Source organism: Melospiza georgiana, chromosome 6 (genome assembly GCF_028018845.1).
Source record: "Melospiza georgiana isolate bMelGeo1 chromosome 6, bMelGeo1.pri, whole genome shotgun sequence".
NCBI classification, from domain to species: Eukaryota; Metazoa; Chordata; class Aves; order Passeriformes; family Passerellidae; genus Melospiza; species Melospiza georgiana.
Window position 1 is genome coordinate 55847743 of NC_080435.1, and position 20104 is coordinate 55867846.

At 44.1% G+C, this 20104-nt stretch overlaps 1 protein-coding gene across 1 annotated transcript; it reads left to right on the forward strand.

Annotated features, from left to right (window-relative positions):
- Positions 1 to 951: 951 nt before the first annotated feature.
- Positions 952 to 15654, forward strand: PLD4 (phospholipase D family member 4). Its single transcript, XM_058026427.1, has 11 exons — positions 952 to 1016; positions 3913 to 4002; positions 6100 to 6317; positions 6978 to 7161; positions 7848 to 7968; positions 8313 to 8440; positions 8926 to 9126; positions 9520 to 9659; positions 12628 to 12793; positions 13818 to 13914; positions 15168 to 15654. Exons 1-11 carry the CDS (start codon positions 1014 to 1016, stop codon positions 15365 to 15367), a joined length of 1548 nt encoding a protein of 515 aa, XP_057882410.1. The 5' UTR covers positions 952 to 1013; the 3' UTR covers positions 15368 to 15654.
- Positions 15655 to 20104: the final 4450 nt, after the last annotated feature.

Consider the following 20104-nt stretch of genomic DNA (forward strand, 5'->3'; position numbering starts at 1 on the left):
GTGGCTGGGCAGAGAGGTGTCCTATTTGCTCCACTAATTACTTTTTGGGCTTCTTTGAGTTCACACTTATGTTTTGGTCTCGAGGGAAGCAGAGGACTCATGGCACTTGCATTTTCCATGGAAAGCCCTCTTTCTGTTGTACCAGACCTGTCCTCTGGCTCCTTATTTTTTCCCTCTTCAGCAGCTTAGTACAAGGTGTGCTAAAGCCTCGTGTTCCAAGCTGTCTCCACTGACTCCCTACAGCATCCTTCCTCTGGTACTGCACTGGGGAAATGCCTCCTTGGGTTCAGTAGGAACAAGAGGCTGCCTGGAGGAAAACAGCAGCATTCCTTCCCAGAAGGATTTGTGTTGGCTGAGGTGCAACCTTTGGATTTTTATAGAAGGCATCATTTCTTAGAAGCTGCCCCAAACTCAGTGTCAGATATAACCCCTGAACAGCATCACTGCAAATTCCAAATGCCACATGTTCAAGATGAGGGCTGCATTGTTTCAAAGGAGCTGCTTTGCTCCCTTGTGTTTGTCCAACCACGACTGTGCTCTCAAAAAAAAACCAAAAAACTTTGTAGAGAGTTTGTTTTGGAGGGTTTGTTTGCCTAAAATGAAGTTTCTGGTTAAGAATAGTGCAGTGAAAATAGAGCCATGTTTGGGATGGTAACAGCACCAAAGCTGAGCAGCCCTTCCAAGCAGGGTCTTCTCATGCTGATGTGGACTCTGAATTTCCACCACTGAGTGGGAGCTGTGCCATCCAACAGAGCAAGTTATGGCAAACATGTGAAGATCAAGACCCAGAGTTTAAGAACTGGGTCACAACAACTGGAGGATAACTCAGTACCCTGTCAGTACACATTGTGAGACTCAGTGTCTAAGAGGAAGTGATCTACAGCAGGAGGGGAAAAAAACAGAAGAATCCTAAACAAATGTGCTGACAGAGCATGAGTGTTGCCTTTTGTACACAAGGCTGGGAGTAACATCAGAATTCAGGGGGACATCCACACAGGAGGAGACCTTCCAGGATGGTAAGTGCCTTTGTCTTCATCTTGAGGGAGCTGGGGGGTGGCCATGGAGAGATGAATGCATCTTGTTCATCTGAGGAACTTCAGACAGCTCCCGGGGAGGATTTGGTACAGTGAAAAATCACATTGTTCTGTTTGGAATTCAAAGTCTGACAGAATTTCTGGCTGGTGGAGAAAAGTTCCAAGAGGTATTTCAGAGGCAAAGACAAAGCAACCTTAATGTTACAAACAGCAGTGTCCTGTGGGTACTCAGCAGAGTGGCATCAGCTGGTGCCCCAGCCTGTGCAGCAATGCTAATAGCGCTTATATTTATTGCTCTTAGATGAACTTCATTCAGTCATTGAAACTGGCAGCTGGTAGAGCCCTGAAAACTTTGAGGGAGCCGTAATTAACTGGTGACTAGCTACAATATTATTCTTAAGAATTCTGGTTGTTTCTGTGATGTTTCCCTTCTTGAAAATTAAACTGTTTTAGAGGAGTTCTCACAACTTCTGTACAGCAGGTGGGACTTCAACCCATCACTAGTCAAAAACATCAGGAAGTGCTTTGTTTGAACAGAATGGTAGATGATTCTGTCACAGCACATACAAAATCTGTTCACCTTCGTATTTTAAGAAAAACGCTGCTTTTGGAAGACATTTTGTAATTGTTGCTGAAAAAGAGAAGTGAAACAAGTTGTTTCTGGTAAGCTCCATCCATCTGAGGCCATCACGTGGCTCTCATAGCACTGACACCTGCAGTTTCCTACCAAGACACTGCCTGGGTCACCACATGGGGCTTCGGGAGCCAGAGGGACAAGGGAGCCAGAGGGACACCTCTACACCTCTCAGCTCCAGTCCTGTGATGAGAAGCACTCCTGGTGCTTGTTCCTGGCAAGCCCAGCTAATTGGGACAGCTGTGCCAAAGCCACAAGCTGTGCAGTGTGACCTGCAGCCTCAGTGGGCTCTCCTGGCCCAGCCTGAAGGGCTGCTGCTGTTTGTCAGATACTTTTCTTCTCCTCCTTTAAAATACCTCTGCCTCACTTTCTACCCAGCTCTTTCACATCTTCACTCTTGCTTCTCTTCCCTCTCCACCCACTAAGATTTCTGGGTTGCAATGTGACCACTTCCTCTCATGTGTGTTGCTGTCACACCTTTCTCTGTGTGGGGTTGTATCCCCCATCTGTTTGGGCTGTCACCTCTTTGGGGTAAGACAGTGGGTCTTTATTCTGTGCTGAAAGCATGAACTGGGATTTCAGAGCTGTGGGAAGTGCCAACTGTCCTTCACTGCTGGCAGCCACTCCATTTCTCCAAGGCTGGGAGAGTGGATGTTTACCTGCCAGCATTTGTAACTATTTCTAGTGGAAGAGCTTGCAGCTGAGCCTGGGGCAGCAAAAGGAAGTGACAGTGAAAAGTGTGAGTAAAACTGCTTTGGGAAGTGGGCCCTGCTACAGTGATTGTAGCTGATAACAACAAGCAGGTCCTGAAATGGAAGCAGGGCTTTCTTCTATGCAGCTCCAGGATGCTTTTAAGCAGGAGTGTTTGTACCTTTTCTTCCTTCCCCACCTTTTCCATCTTTGTCATTCTCTCCTGTGGCTCTCCCTTTCCACATCCCTCTCTGCATTCCCCAAGTCTGTTTCAGACCCTCCTCCCTTGTCTTCCTGTCCATCCTCCACCTCTTTGGTTCAGCCCCACCAGTTCCAGTGACTTGAGGAAGCCTTTGGGGCTGTGTCCAACCCCTGCCTGCTCCATGCAGCCACGGCATCCATACAGAAAGGAGGGGTGGGCAGGAGCTGGAAGCAGCAGGGAATGTGTGTGGCCATGCTGCTTTGCTGCTGGGGGAGGGCAGACACTGTGGGCCCACCCAGTTCAGGTGACAACAGCTGTGACATATGGCAAGATGGATGGGACAAGCCTGGCAGGATCCTTCCTACATAAACCTTGTTTGAGTGTGGCCACACACAGAGCAGCTCCACACCCAGAACTGCTGCAGCAGGTTCATCCTCCAGGCCACAAAAACCCAGGGGCTCGGGGGTCAGAACAGGCATGCAGGGACTGGACAGGTGGAGGTGTCATCTGGTGGAACCTTCTGAGATCTGCTCCACCCCAGGATCTGCTTCTTGCTTCTCAGAATGAAAAGTGTCATCAGGCTCCTGCTGTGTAAATTCACCTCTGCCAATGCAGGGATGATTCATGACCCACTGGGCATGTGTCAAGTTTTTGAGGAGGTAAAATAGGCAGCTAAAAAAAGTGCCAGCTCCCCCTGTCTGGCCATCTGCTGTCATATTGGCATATTTTGGTATTTGCTCTTATGGTTGCCTCTGCTGGTGGTAACAAAAGATTGGAGAAATACTGCCTGAGAAAGAAAAGAAGATAACTTATTTTCTAGAGTGATGACTGCAACAGGAGAGTTTGTATTTCAGCCAGGTCCCTGTCCCCTTAACAGAGTCACTTCTGGAAGAGATGCTGGCATTGAAGACAACAGGCAGAGGAAGAGAGCAGAAGCCTGACAGAGTCACATGCAGGATGAGGCTGATGCTCTGCACACCATCACCCACTGCTTCTGCATTTAATTACTGCTTGTTGGCAAACATGTTCTCTTGCAACAGGACAAAAGTGGGTGTTGAAGGATGGCTGCAAGAGGCAGTGATGCAGCTGTTTACACATTAATTACTGCAGGGATTTTTGTCTGTAGAGAGCACTGGGGGAAAACAGTGGGGACATGTCTCTCTGTCACTTTGGAATCTGTTAATGTCACTCAAGAGCCATAATACAGGAGGATGATGCACAGATCCATGCTCAAATCTCGGAGCACTGTGTAAAGCAGTGGCACTAACCCGCACTTTTTGTCTGTAATTGGCTGTACACAAATGTTGTCATAAAGCTTTATTTTTCCCCTTGCATACATTTCTGTTTTTCAGATTGTGAAAACAGCATTAAAAACATCCCTGATGTTTGATGAGTCCTCCAACATGAAATTAGGCGTGAACAATCAAAAAGACGTCAAAACGGTAATTATTGGGATGCACCACATTTCCTTACAAGGGCTCAGATTGTGCTGACATTTCTGAAAAGAAATTACAGGTTGAGAATTATTTTATTGGCCATTTTAGAAAACTGTGTAGGTTTCAATCCCATTTGTAAACAAGTGAGTGACAAAACCCTCATTGATTTATCCGGTAGACTGATCAAACCTTGCCCAGAGGGAGCAATGTGGAGATAAATCCTGCAGCTCTGTCTGGCTCAGGACAAGGAAACCACACTCATACAAACAGCCTCACTTCCACCTCTGGCACAGTGTTTATTCATGTATTCATTTATTCAGATGCCCGGAGTACCTGGACATCACAGTGCGCAGCATAGTGACAGCCATGATGTGACTGCAAAATAGATTTCTTATCTTAGAAATAACTTCTGAAACCTAAGTCTTACTAACAGGTTCATGTGATGAAATGTGGAACTGTTAAAAGTGGGTGAGATTTTTTTTTTTTTTTGTGGTAGGGTGGAGAAAAAGCCAGAGGGCAAAAATTTAAGTAGATAGCCTAAAGATGATTATTTTATTCAAATCAATGCCTGAAATCTATGTCAGCACTGTAGATTTTGAGAAAAGCAGAGAGGATTAAAAGCAAGCAGCTTTATCCACACAGAAACTGAAACAGAAACTTTCAGAGGCAAGTGGTTTCTGTGTGGTTTCCCCATGTGCCATTTTGGGAGCTCAGATTTATGGCTGCAGCCTCAGGACCACCCCCAGACTCAATTCTCCTGCCTGGGGGCTCAGAAGCTCAGCTCTGAATTCCGTGGTGCCTATCAGAGGCTGCTGGATGGTTCCAGCTCCCCCAAATTGCCATGGGGAGCCAGCCATGATAATTATTGGGGGGAAACAGGTCTGCATGTGTGCCTGGTTGTCTTTTCCTGCTCGGTACAGGGCAGCATTTAGAGCCTGGTGCTAAAATTTTCAGCATGTGAGTGGCTGGACTGCAGAGCTGAAGCTACCAGGTAGCCAGGCTCCTTTTTTTTTTTTTCCATCTACATTCAGGATAAAAATTGAAAGCGCAGCAAAAGGGAAATGAAACTAACCCACCACACTAAAATGACTTGGGAATACTGTGCACATGGATAAATTAGATTTTTGTAGTTTCAATTAAGGGAGGTTTAAGACAAAACCAGAACGTGTTCAGAAACCACAAAAATGTCTTTCTGCTGCTGATACTTTCTGAACTGTTTTTTCTCCCCTGACAACACAAACTTCCTTTTTATGGTAATGCTTGGCTTAGATTAGCCACAGCTAATCTTGTGTTAGAAATTTCCTTATTTTGATTTTGGTAGAAATTTTGTTGAACATCCATTAGTCCTGTGCTAAAATAAAGCTGATCAATGTCAAATTAATCACAAAATTTTGGAAAAAACCAAGGGATTGATATGTTGGCACAAAAAAATTGAACTAGAAAATGGAACTAAACATAAACCAACACCATTCCAAATTTTTTTTCCCCCTAATTGCACTGTATTTGATCATATCTCCTCTCCAGAGTGTTTGTTCCACTTGATTCTCTGATTTCAAGATTCCATGAAATTTTAGGAAGGGAATGAAATCTTGCCATTTCAATGAGGATCAACTGGGCAAGCTTTGGTCCATTTCCCTGCACATTGTGTCATCCCATTGCCTTTTATTGTTTTCACTTAGTTTCAGAATTTTCTCTTTTGTTTTTTTAGCATTTTATTTCCTTAATTTATTCTCCTGTCTCTTTGTTTACCTTTATTCCCCGATTTTGGGGTTTCAATGTGTAAAATTTTGGCAACTTCTGGTCCTTCTCACTGCACCTCATTTGAGTTTAAAGTGACCTTTTAAAGGTCATCTAATCCAAATCCCCTGCAGAGAAGAAGGGCCATCTTCAATTAGATCAGGCTGCTCAGGGCCCTGTCCAAGCAGACCTTGAACGGTTCCTCACTTTCAGTGCTGCACCTGAGAACATTGTCCAGAGTAGCTGCAAGCAGATCTCCCATTCCAAGATTGTGATTTATTCACCTGCACAGGTAGTCATCCATGGGCTGGTGCATCAATGCCTTGGTGATCACTTAAATCTTCTCCTCTTTGGGTTCTGTTCCAGTTTCAAATCTTGGGGGCAATTCTGACTCTTGGTCTGGTCCTGGTGGCTTTTTACTTCCTAAGCATGGACAGCACAGCTGATGGTAACGGAGAAAAAGCGGCAATTGTCAGCATTTACAGAAATGTGGAGGAGGAAGGACTGTACAGAGATCTCCCAGAAGAAGAAGGACTCTATGGGGACATCCCAGAAGCCACCAACAGATGCAATGACTCCTGCAGGTGAGTCAGGTAGATGGCACGTGGAGAAGTCATCACCAGAGGGAGAAATAGCTACAGTACTGATAATATCAGCATGGGTTTTATTCTCTTCTCACTGTATCATAAGTGATGAAGCACCACTAATTTGGGAGGAGTGCTAATTTGGGGGTGCTGTTTACGCACTGGGTAATTGGCAGCTGCCTGCTGTGAGGGGCAATGTCACAGCTCTGCTCCCAGTTATGTGCCTGTAACGTTCATGCCAGCTCCATTCCTCCTCTGCCCACCCTCCTTTTGTGGCAGCAGTGTCACCAGCTGGCAGAGCAGCTTTTCTCAGAGGCTGGAGGGGCAGGGAATGTCTGTGCTGGGAGAGGGTGAAGAGGGTACCCTAGCAACATCCAGCTATGGGGGGCTTGATTTTCTCCACATCTTAGGCAGGGTAAAATGAAAATCTCAGAATGGCTACTGAGAAACTATTCTGCTGAATTTGGGAGGTCACTGTACAGCAATATAAACCTGGCTACAAAAACAAGGGGTAGGGAGCACTGCCAGCCTGTTTGTCCAGCTTCTCTTGTTTGCTGTGGAGGCTGGCACCCAGCATGGCCAAATGTGCAGCCTGACAGGTCCTTGGTGTCCTGCTGGGGTCACAGTCACTTGCTTCACAACACAAAATTGCCATTGCAGCTTTGAACTTGTGGAAAATGTTCCATATGACTTACCCTTCGAGATAAACAGCACTGCAGCCAAACCCTTGTACCAAGCCTGGACAAAACTGCTTGATCTAGCCCAGGAAAAAGTGTATGTGGCTTCTTACTACTGGTCTCTCACTGGGAAGGATATTGGTGTCAATGACTCCTCTTCCAAGCAGGTAAGGTAAAATCAGCAGCAAGCATGTCTGTGGTTGTTTTTCCTCATGTCCATGTGGTAGAGGACAGACAGACTGGCTATGTGGTCTGTCTCCCAGACATTGCTTAACTCCTCCTGCACATCCAGGAAGGTTTTCCATGCTTTTTTTTTAAGCAAGACTCCAACTTTCCTCCTTTAGTCAAGTTAGGCTGAAATAAGTGAAATTTCTGACCTTCCTCGTGCTGGGGTTCTTCAAAGGAAGTACCCATTAGTAACATTGTCCTTGCATATCTCTTACTGCACCTTCTGTAACAAAATATAAAAAATAACAATTCACCGCACAGGGTTGTTGTCATATACATTATGACAGTTCTATTATCATTATATGTTGTCTTACATATCATGAGTTCTTTTATCATTATGATGCAAGGATTCCATAGCACCAGAGTTTCATACCTCGATGCTTCTTGCAGGCATGTCCTCTAAGCACTGACTGTTCTTGGTCCTTGCAGCAGCCATCTGAGTCCTCTGGCTTCTCTCCCCCCTCTTCCCACCAATTCACTCTTTTATGCCACTTGTTCTTATTGGCTACAGGTGTTGCCTGTTATCATCAGGTCTGCTCCTAATCTTTAGTAATGGGTTCTAGCTGCAACTCATTGGGGGATAAGATTACATTCTACATTACCCATACTGTGTCCCCCTACACAGGGTGAAGATATTCTGCAGAGGTTTGAGAGGTTACTTGCACAGAATGTCTCTTTGTATATTGCAGCAAGCTCACCCACTCTGGCTACAAAATCAAGGGACCTTGAGCTTTTAGAGGAAAAAGGTAATTATTTCCCTTCAGTGATCCACTCACAGCTGCTGTATTGCAAAAAGGCATCTGTGGGAAACCTGGTTTCCAAGGCCTGTTCTGATGTAGTGCTTACATGGGTTCACAGGACAAGCACCATCTGCTAGCTAGTTCATGCTTTTTTTCTGTGCTCTTTAGGATTTTCTGAAAGTTCACATTTTGCATATTGTTTTTTCAAGTTACTGGATTCCCAGAAATGAGTGCTTGTGAATTTTGGTAGTTGTTACTGCCTGCAAGAGCCAGACATGCAGATGTGTTCTGGCTGTTGAGGAACCATCTCTATGCTGTATTAAACTCTTTTTTCCCCTCTCTTTCTTCAGGGGCTCATGTGAAAAAGATTGATTTTGGACATTTGACAGGAGGAGTGTTGCATAGCAAATTCTGGATAGTAGACATGAAACACGTATATATTGGTAGCGCAAACATGGACTGGAGATCTTTATCTCAGGTAACATCTGCTGCTCTATATTCAGAAGTCTGAGGGAAAACTCACATCCTAGCAGATAGAGAAAAATCATAATGATGTAAAATATTGTAAGAGCAGAAGAAACAGCAAAGAAACCTGTTGTCATTACATTGCAAAGGTTCCATATTGTTGTCCTCTTAATGCAAGAGCTTTGTACCTCCTTGGTGTTTCTCGTGGACAGCTCCTCTAAGCACCAACTCTTCCTTCTTCTCACAGCAGCCAGCTGACTCCAGTTCCCCCCTCAACCAACAAACCCATTCTTTTATAGCACTCTTCTTCTTATTTGCTACAGCTGTGGCCTGTTAAAATCAGGCCTGCTCCTAATCTTTAATAATTAGCCCAGTTGCAGCTCTTTAGGAGTAAGATTACTTTCTGTACTACCTTTATTTTCTTATATTCTATCCCGCTACAGAAACCCCTGGAGGTGGCTCCTTCTGGGGCTGTGACACAGCTTGCTCTCTTTGCAGGTGAAGGAGCTTGGTGCTGTGATGTATAATTGCAGCTGCTTGGCCCAAGACCTCTGGAAAACATTTAGTACCTACTGGGATGTTGGATATCCTAATGCTACCATCCCAGACCCTTGGCCTCTTAATTACTCAACCCACATTAACAAGCATAATCCTCTGGAAGTAGAATTTAATGGAATCTTGACAAAAACCTATTTTTCTGTAAGTATGTTTGAAAATAACACGACAGATTGTAAAGTGTTTAAGGATTGAGCAGGAAAGTTTCTTCAGCAGTCCTGCTTGTGTTCCAGGTGGATAATAATTTGTTCCTTAGGTTTCCCTGGGATGTTCAAAGGATAGGGATAAACCCAGCAGAAGCTGTCAAATTGTATGGCAGGAACAGTGTGCAGGTCTCTTTTAATCACCTGTAGGCTCAATACATCAATAAATATCTGACCCAGCCAGATATGGAAGGCATGAGGAAAGATGGTGATCCATCTCAAGTGCTTCGCGATATTTTAGTGAAAAGTAGACAGATCTAAACACAAAGGAGTCTGAGATTAAAAAAAAAAAAAAAATCACTGATCTACATATTTTCTTTTTTTTTTTTCCCAGGCTTCTCCTCCAGCATTTTGCCCAGAAGGTCGCACCCGTGACCTCCATGCTATACTCAGTATCATCAGCCAGGCACAGGAGTTTGTCTATGTTTCTGTTATGGAATATTTCCCTACCAGCCGTTTTATTCAACCAAAAAGGTACAATTTCAATCCTGAGCAAACCAGCTACTTGTACTATTTAAAGAAAAAAAAAATACATATTATTCCCCTCCTTCTGCAATGAAAATATTCAGAATGGAGAGAGGCTTTGCTCTGCATTCATAGACTGTGCCTCCCACGTACCAAGGGACAGGGTGAGAGGAAACAGCCTCAAGTTGTGCCAGGGGAGGTTTAGATTGGATATTAGGAAAAAGAAATTCACAGAAAGGGTTGTCAGATATCGGAACAGACTACCCAGGGAAGTAGTGGAGCCACCATCCCTGGAAGTGTTTAAAAATTCTGTGGCTATGGCACTTGAGTACATGGTTTAGTGGTGAACATGGTGCTGCTGCTGGGCTGAGAGTTGGACTTGATGACCTTAAAGGTCTTTTCCAGAACCTGACAATTCCAGGATTCTGTGATTCCAGTCCTGATGCTGCAGGAAGGATGATTGCCAACACCTGTGTGCTTTGCTGGTGCTCTGGAGCAGCCTCCTGTGCTCTACGCACAGCAGAAAAGCTGTGTCATGTCACACTAGGGACAGTCAGGTCCAGTGTCCTCCAAAATTCAACACAGCAGCTTTATGAATTGAGAGAGGAAAGGGAACACCAGAAATTTATCTGACATCAGATTTTTCAGAGAAAACATTGCTGTGCTCTCCTTTCTTGCTCCCGTTTTTCTTTCTTGCTGTCCTTTACTTGTGAAGAGTCTTGACTTCCTGCTCTATTTCTTGCTTGATGCACTTGACCAATAGTATAGAGGGTGGTTCTTGACTCTCCTGACCTTTGCAGTGAGAGCTGAAACAGTCTCTAAAGAAACTTCTGGGTTTTTTGTTTGTTTGGGGGTTGGTGTTTTATCGTTGCTGTTGTTGAGGGGGTTTTTTTGGTTGCTGTTTGGGGTTTTTGTTTTGTTTTTAACAATTCCATCTAAGTTCCAGCAGCAGCTCCAGAGATAAGGTGATAATGGTGATCTGGAGTAATCACAGAATCATAGAATGGTTTGGGCTACAGAACATCTCATTCCTCCCCTCCTGTGCCATGGGCAGGGACCCTTTCCACTAGACCAGGCTGCTCAAAGCCCCATCCAGCCTGGCCTTGAGCCTGAACCACTGCCCTGGTCCAGAGACTGCCCAAGGCTCAGCAGAACTGTGCAGGCTCTGCACAGAACCAAACCTGAGCAGCACAGAAAGTTACACAGCAGCACTAAGACTCCAAAATCCTCTTAGATATGCTTGAATTGGGACGTTTATGTGCAACCAAGTGCTCTGAATTATCTGCTTACAACTTTTCTGAGTTTTCCATTCCAACCAGCTAAATGATCTGAGAAAGAAGTTCAAGTGAAAGAATTATGTACAAGATGTCTTGTTGAATAGGGTAAGCTCTAGGCTGCCATTCAGCCAGAATGATATCATGCATCATGTCCCTCTGCCACCACTCTGTAAAGCCTCTGTTGTTCAGCTGAGGCATAGGTGTGTTAGGGGAAGATTTTAGCATAACAGAGAGATGCAGATAATTCTACTGTCCAAGAAACAAAATCGAGACTAGCCTCTACTTGGACGATATCTTTAATAAATCCAGCATCTCAGAGGATTTAGCAGTTTATATGTAATACCATTGAGTCTCTGGGTTTCTCATCTTCTGAGAACCCACTCATCTTTCTGGGAGTAAGTTCCCAGAAAGTCTCTTTTCCCCCTTAGGACTGAGTGCATTAATACTCCTTATTCTTCATCTGAAGGCTTAATCCACAGTTTGTGACATCTTGGGCTGATCAGATGCAAACAAGGGTTTGAAAGGCCCAGGGAAAGTGGCACAGGGCCTCGGGCTATCTCCACAGCAACCAGCTGTAGTGCCATGAATTGAAGCTGATTAGTTCAGGTTAGGTTCCTCCAGCAGCTGAGGCAGAGGAAACAAAGCTGCTGTCTAATGCCTGAGTGTTAATCAACTAGAAACTGATATATTTTAAAAATTGAAACCATTCAAAAATTGCATTTCAAATAGCATGATTTTCCAAGCTTTTCAGGTTCTGTAAGTCAAGCCTGAGCCTCAGAGCACGTGGCCAGGCCATTGATTGCGATAGGACGATGCACAGGGGAGGATCAGAGAATTCAGGCCTTTGTACATAAGACCAAAAGGATTAAGTTAGGCAAATTAATTCATCATTGCTCATGGGACTGTGAGCAAATGCTGGATCTCTCTCTGTTATCAGCCCTCCAATCTGTACTAAATATGCCCCTCTCCCTCTGTGCAGCATTTGTTAGGATCTGTGCAGTGAAAATGCCACGTGGGTGTTTGGAGTTACCAGCCCTGGGATGCACATTGTCCAGCTCTTAGTGTTGTGCAGCTGGGTGAAGGATGTTAAAGATGTTCCCCACAGCTACAGCCAACACAAGTGTCAGGAAAATGGATTTTCCCACGTTCAGGGCACAGCTGTGTCTATTACCTTGGGCACACACAAGGAGAACAGGGAGGGATGGAGTCTGCCTATGCTGGCTGATGGCACAGGACCACTGCAGACACTGGAAACAGTCTCCAGGGGTCTGAAAAAGCCATATTCTGCAAAATGGTTCTTAGACTTTGCTCTGGGCTCTGCACTGCCCTTTTACTCTGCTGTATGAACTGGCTTTACCCTGGAGTTGCTATTGTTACCTTCAGTTTCCTAAGGAGATAAGGATGGTGGCACCATGCTGTGTGTGTATCTGTGTAGGTGCACTTTACCAAGCTTTAAACTTTTGGATGAATTTCACCCCAATTTGGCAGGGTCTGGAGGTCTCAAAACACGTTCTGTGAAAAGAACAGACTTGGTAGAAGGCAGAAACCTCGTTTGTACCTCCAGGGAAGCCATGAGTGCTTCACTTACTAGAGATCAAAAATCCCATCTGTGCATCATCACTCCTAGTCTCAGTTTAACTTCACAGCTTTCTAGTGAACTGTTTTTTAAAAAACATCCCTTTTTACCTCCTTTTCTGCAGGTACTGGCCAGCCATTGACAACGCCCTGAGACGTGCAGCTTTCAACCACCGAGTGCGGGTCCGGCTCCTGGTCAGCTGCTGGGCCTACACCGACCCAGCCATGCTCCACTACCTCAGGTCCCTGCGTGCCCTCGACAACCCACACGCCCACATCAGCATCGACGTGGTATGAAACAAAACCCTGATTTTGGACAGGCAGCTGGAGGATATGGCCCCACACTGGTTTCTGAGAACGAGCTGCTGTTTGTGCGTACAAATGTTAGCTTCTAGAGAAGCTGGTTGTCTGGTTTTGCAGTGACTGCTTCCCGTTTTTGTGAAAATAAGGCCGAATATATAATCTTTGAGGAAGCAGCTATTTCAAGCTACTAGTGATATCAGGTATGTGCCTGGCTGTGGCACTTGAGACATTATCCAGGCAGCTGCATTTGCTGAGCACTGTGACAATAACAGTTTATATGATAACTTAGTGCTCCTCTCAGAGACCTTTTCCTGCATGGTCAAGTTGGTCTAATTGATACCATTTTTTTTAAACTGAGAGCTCTACTGTGTGCCTATACAGATAGATCTGTTATTGAACACTAAATATTGCGCACAGGCCATTGGCATTAGGCTGGAACGCATCAGGTGGAGTGGGGATGGTGTGGATGCTCCCAACTTGATGCAGTAATCACAACAGAGAAATACCACAGAAGGAGGAGTGGGTTTCAGAAAAAAAAAAAAAAAATAGAAAGGAAAATGTAGATTTTGGTAAGAGTTAACAGAAAAAGTTAGGCATTATAGTTGCCTACAGTACCCCTTGTGTCTGTGATCAGCCCATTCTCACACAAAATAAGAGCAGCAATCAGTGGTAAATGCAATCTATTAAACAGCTGCTTAAAACTGCATTTAATTGTCTGCCCTGTAATGATAATAGCTGTGTCACTAATGGAACATTGTGAGGCGAACATTTTCTGTATCTGATCTTAATTGCTTATCCAGTTTTATGTATTGTGGAAGAATTATTTGCTAGTTTTCTTGGATAGGAGTAAGACCTCTTCTATGGTCTATTCAATAACAGAGTGCAGTATGTTCTCTTTTGTTCTTCCCACACTCTTCCATTCTTTGAAACTATAGAAAACATGCACTGTCCAATCATGATGTCTGTTCTTCACTCTAGTATTGTGTTAAAATTTTTATTCCTCTACCTCCAGAAACTCTTCATTGTTCCTGTTCTCAATCACACAAACATTCCTCATGGGAGAGTGAATCACAACAAGTACATGGTCACTGATAAAGTAGCCTACATCGGTATGTATTCCATTATTCAAACATTTCCAGTATCCCCAGATCTACTGGACTGAGGCTGAGATAGGACCAGCTGCAATACCAAAAACACTTCATTTTGCCATATAAAGCAAAGTCTGTCCTAGGTAAAGGAGAACAGATATGAAGGGGAGAAAATAATGTAGGTCAAGTTCAGTAAGAGATTATTTCATGTGACTGTGAACCATCAGGAGCAGAGTGTGACAAGGCTGAGTGCACAGCCTGTGACAAGCACAGCGGGGATTTCACAGCCTGTGTGCTCACAGTGACACAGGGATAGCTGGTGCTCCAGTCCATAACATTACAGTGCTTTAATAAAGAGGAAACTGCTGGGAGGAATTAATTCCATGTGCTGTTTGTTGAACAGAATTCTAGGAAAGGAAATGAGAAAACAGTAATGTCAACTGTGTGCCGTTCCTGAAAGCCAGGATGGTGTTTACATTTCATTCTTTTATTAGGAACCTTCAAAAAAGGAGATGTGAAAGTGCTCTGTCACTTCAGCCAGCTCATCCTCCCAGCAATACACTCCAGCAAATAGCCTCATCTTCCAACTGGCTGAGGGTTCACAGCTCCAGTTGCCTTCAATACTTTAATAACCTGTTTTATACTTGAAGGCAGATATGCAGATGATTTGTTTTCATGCCTAAGCACCTTCTGGAATTGGCAGATTTTTCTGGCTAAGGCGATCACAAGGGCAAGTGTGTAAGTGATAGAGTGTGCATTGTTCACAGTGCCTGATTTGGAGAGAGCCCCAGACAATGTCTGCAGCTGGATTTCCAGCTTTGCCCCTGGTTTAGAAGCGGGCTTTGCGTGTCAAGCTCAGAACAGCTCCCGAGGGTTTATTGATCAGGAGTCGTTTCTTCTTTTGTTTTCCTTTAACAAGTTAAGAGAATTAAGTAAATTACAGACTTTTTTCTTCAAACACTGAAACCCATGTCAAACACTGGCTTTTACTTCTCTTACTACTCAAATATTGCACTTTATTGCCATGTTTATGAGTGGATTTGTGCATTCTGTCACAGGCTGTAATGAATCAGAAGGTTATGAACCTTCAGGGTTGCAGTTAATAGCAAGTTTTCAAAACCTGAGGTCTGGCATAAGAAGGAGGTGACCTGATTTTTGCTGCCTCGTTGGTCCTAATGAGATTTGCAGTCATAGAGCAAATCAACAAAGCCCAGAGATCAAACAGAACACTGGGAAATGAATGTTTTCTAATCAGCTGCTTTTCCATTGCACAGGGACCTCCAATTGGTCAGAAAACTACTTCACTGATACAGCTGGTGTGGGACTAATTATCAAACAGGATTCAACCAACCTGCAAAGAAGGCAACAACCCGTCCAGGAGCAGATGAAAGATCTTTTTGAGCGAGACTGGAATTCCCAATATGCGGTGAATCTGGAAGATGTGCAGGGACAGAAAGACTGTAAATGGGATTAGACCTGAAGTGAATTGAAATGTGCACTTAAAATAGAAACAAAAAAATGAATTTGAATCTTGTTCACATGCAAATCAAGGAACTCTCTTCTTTTTGTCCTTGTCAGAGAAATCACTTCCTCGTGGCATCCACACTGGTGGCATGAGAATTTCTGATAGTTGACTCTACCTGCAAAACCACCAGTCAGTGTGTGATGTTTGATTTTTTGGTGTGATTACCTCATTGCAGAGTTAATGAAATGCATACAATGTTGTATGACAAGCTGTCTGACATTAAAGCAAACATCAGAGACACAGATCATTATTGCTCTGCTATTTTATCTTTAGAAACTATATATTTCAACCTAAAAGTTCCATTAACAGTGTTTGCTTACATGTGTTTAAACATTTTTTAAAAACTCCTGGCCACCTTAACTTTTTAGCCATGTATAATGATCACCCACAATAGGAAGGGCAGATTTTTAAAGGCATTTAGAAATTAGAGACAGCGATTAATGTTGGTTGAAGAAATTCGAGATTACCTGTTTCTAAGTGTTGAGGCTAGCTGCTAGAGATAAATACCTGGGACTTAACTTTGTGGCCAGTTTTCAACTCAGCTGCCCTGGAACCTGAAGAGTCTGGGAGTGTTTGGATGTCTGTGTGTCAGTCCTGCGCAGCAAACAGGATGGGGAGCAGGGCAAAGCTGCTCCATGGGTGCTGTTGTGGCTGGGGCATCCCACCTGCACTGTGGGCAGTGCTTGGAGAGGCTCCTTGCTCCATCTGGGCTGCCCTGGTGCTGGCCCTGAGCAGTGCTGTGTCTCTGGGCTGCCCTGCCTGCTGCAGTCACTCAGGGACCACAGCCTGAGCCATCTGGTGCCTGGTATCCGCATCCACCACAGCTCTGCCCGGGGTGCCTTCCTGAGGGGACAGGAAAGGAGAGCAGGGCTCGTGCTCCAGCTGCGAGTGACACTGGGCTGGAGCTACATGAGCCTTGCCAGGGCTCTGCAGACACAAAAATCACACACAAATAAGGACTTTCAGAGATGACTCCCATCAATGTTCTGTTTTTTGGTTTCCAGGCTGCTCCTCAGCTACCTCTTCAGACATTTCCGAGATTCCTTGGAGTATTTTATCCATCATTACAAATCAATGTTCTTGTTACTGCGGCAGATTTTTTAAGACATGTCATTACGTGTACAGATATCATTGAAATTTTGGGAGTATTCACACACGAGCCAAAATATTGAGGAACATGCAGGTGCTTTTTGCGCTCTCACCCCCCATTTTCTAACAAGAGCTAACCTGAAAATCTTTGTGAGACGTTTCATCTTCAACCAACAAAACAGTTTCCTGTAGAGGAGCACACTCCTCTAGATGGCACTCCAAGCTGTGTTTTCTGTTTTGGCAGGAGGAAGAAGAAAACTTCTCTCCTACTCGGGAGCTCAAATCTGACAGTGCTGGATTAGTTGTTCAGTGGGACAGAGTTTCTGGATAAGGTGGCAGAATTTCTCTTATGGCCATATTAACCTCAGGTTGGGTTAAGGTTTGGCTTATAAAAGAAAAATGGACGCTTAGGAGAGTGCTCTTCTATTTTCTCTACTGACTTCACTGTTGGTTTTCCTCTACATATGGGAAGGTGAGAGGGGAGTTTACAATTAATACAATGAACTGGATCTAAGAGGAACTTGGGAGTATTTCCCTGGTTTCTTGTGAGACTTTTGAAGCCCGTTCACACCTTGATTCTTATTTATTTGTTTTCTACTAGACATGTAAGTTATAACCAGGCTTTGAGTCTCAATTCTTTCCTATTTATGAAACAGGGTTAATAACAGTCCTTATCCATTAATCTCTTACTTATCTCTTTTGTTTAGATTGTGATTTCTCCAAGCTAAGGACTGTACCAAATGTATCCTGGGTCCTCCAGTGGCATTTATTAGCATCATCTTTGGGCAGATTGGCTATTGGAAAAAGGTTCTTAACCCAGAGGGTGGTTGGGCAGTGGAAAGGCTCCCCAGGAAAGTTGTCACATAAAGAAGCATTTGAACTACACTCTTGGAGATGTGGTGTGATTCTTGGGGTTGTACTGTGTAGAGTCAGGAGCTGGACTTTGTGAGTCCCTTCTGGCTCAAGATACTTTGTAATTTTCTAGTCTGACTGTAGATTGTTTAGATTTTTGCCAGTATTGGTTTATTCATGTCTAGAAAAAGTCATTGTTTTGGCTCTTGAGCATGGATGCTCTCCTCTGAATCAGCTCACCTCAGGTACCTGTGTGATGAGGGAGTACAAGGTGTGAGAATTGGCTCTGCTTTACTGCAGTGGCTTTCAGGAGGAGCTGCTGCATTGCTCTCCCAGCAGGATCACCTCTGGAAGCTCTTGGTTTGGTGCAGTGCCTTGTGCCTACAGTGCTACAACAGCAATACAGGTGACAGCAAGACAGAACTCAGCTGGCTCCATGGATTATTAGTACTGACATGACCACAAAGTCACCTCAGACACCAGCTTGTTCCAAAACTTTAGTATTATCTGTTCACATTTTTTCCTGCCATTAACCACAATTTTCCTTTCCCTGTTGTTACAGATAAAACATACCTTTATTGCTTTAATCCAGGTACTGGGAAACCATTTCATCTACCATTTATGCATATCAGGGTTACACTTAATGTCTTGACAGTAATTAATATCTTCACAATCCTTAGGGGATAGCTCTTGGGCCATGGGCACTGACTCACAGACCTCTGCTCTCTGCAGAGGCCCAGAAAAGTCAGCTTTAGTTGCAGGGTGGATTGTGGTGGTGCAGCTTCCTGAACAGGGGAAGTGGAGAGGGAGGTGCCGGTTCCTTCTTCCTGGTATCCAGTGTTGGGATGTGTGGGAATAGTTCAAAGTTGCATATGGGGAGGTTCAAACTCGACACTAGGAAATATTTCCTTACCAAGAGAGAGGTCAAACACTAAACCAGGCTTGTCCTGAGAAGTGTTCAATGCCACAAGCATTTGGACAATGCCCTTAATAACCTCAATGTTTTTTCCATGTTTTGATCATCCCTTAAGTGGTTGAGCAATTGGACTGAATGATCGTTGTGGGCCCCTTTCAATTAACTATTCTATCATGTTCTGTTCTATTCTAAATGTCTTTTAAGTGAAACAGGGTTAGATAAGATATAAGGAAAAATTCTTTACTGTGATGCTGCTGAGGCCCTGGCACAGGTTGCCCAGAGCAGCTGTGGCTGCCCCATCCCTGTCAGTGTTCAGGGCCAGGCTGGACTGGGATCTGAGCAAGCTGGGCCAGTGGAAGGCATCCCTGCCCATGGCAGGGGGTTAGATGGATGATCTTTAAGGTTCCTTCTGTCCCCTTAACATAACTATAATGAAGCATGTCTGCCCTTGTCATTCTGGAGACAGGATCTCATGAGTGAAGTGGTAACTGCAGCCATCTTGGCCAAAGAGGCCACAGAGAAATTAAAATCTCGAAGGAGGAAAAGGAATAGCAAAACTTCAACTCTGGACAGGAGGAGAGCTGACTTCATGTTGCTCAGGGAACTAGTGAGTAAAGTCTCCCAGGAAAATATTTTTGTATTTGAGGGGATTGTCCTGCTCTGCTCTGTGCTGGGGCAGCCTTGTCTGGAGTCCTGTGAGCAGTTTTGGGTGCCACAATAAATATAAAGGCATTAGAGAGAGTCCAAAGGAGGCCACAGGGATGATGAAGGGTCTGGAGGGGAAGCTGTATGAGGAGTGGCTGAAGTCACTTGGTCTGTCCAGCCTGGAGGAGACTGAGGGGAGAGCTCAGTGTGGCCTTCAAATCCTCATGAGGGGAAGCAGAGGGGCAGGTGCCAACCTCTTCATTCTCATGGCCAGTGAAAAGACCTGAGGAAATGACTGGAGCTGAGTCATGAGGGATTTAGGATGAATGTTAGGAAAAGGTTTTTCACCCAAAGGGTGTTTGAGCACTGGGACAGACTCCCCAGGGCAGCGGTCACAGCCCCAAGCATGACAGAGTTCAAGCAGCCTTTGTACAGTGCTCTCACACACATGGAGGGAGCATTGGGGTGTCCTGTGCAGGGCCAGGAGTGGGATTCAAGGATCCTGACAGGTTCCTTCTGACTCAACATATTCTATGATTCAACTTTGAGTGAAAAGTCTCCATTACCCTTACATTAAGGAACTGTGCTGTCATTAAGTACGTGAAGTACCTGCAAACTTTTACAAATTTAGGCTGGGATTTTCCAAATGAGAAATGTCAGTAACTCACGCCACTCAAGTTATTATTCATATAGTGAGTTTATTGTGAATTAAGAATACAGACAGTGCTTTAATGGTACATGTGAAGGCTGTCACATACACACCCTGGTTTTCATAGTGCACTTGAGAGAAGCGTTAATATAAACAAAGGAGCAAATAATTATATACACCTCCTTTCCCAGAAAATCTCTGAGGCAATTCCACCAGTGTGGCAGATCTTTCTAAGCATTTCACTATCCCATAAGTATATACATTAAAATTTATTTATCCACATTTGAATAATATTCTTTGTAAGCATGTTTTATTTTGGTATCTTACAAACATGATTTAGTTACATGTTTTTTGGTCTTGAAATTATTCTGTTGGTTTTTGCTGTTCTTTTTTTTTTAATTATTGTAAGGCTAAATATGACCTGCCACAATAATAAAAAAAATGAAAAGAGAGGAAGAGGCAAAGCATTAGTCTCTCTACACTAATATTTAATTTTTATTTTATATTTTAAAATGTTTGTGGAATATACATACTA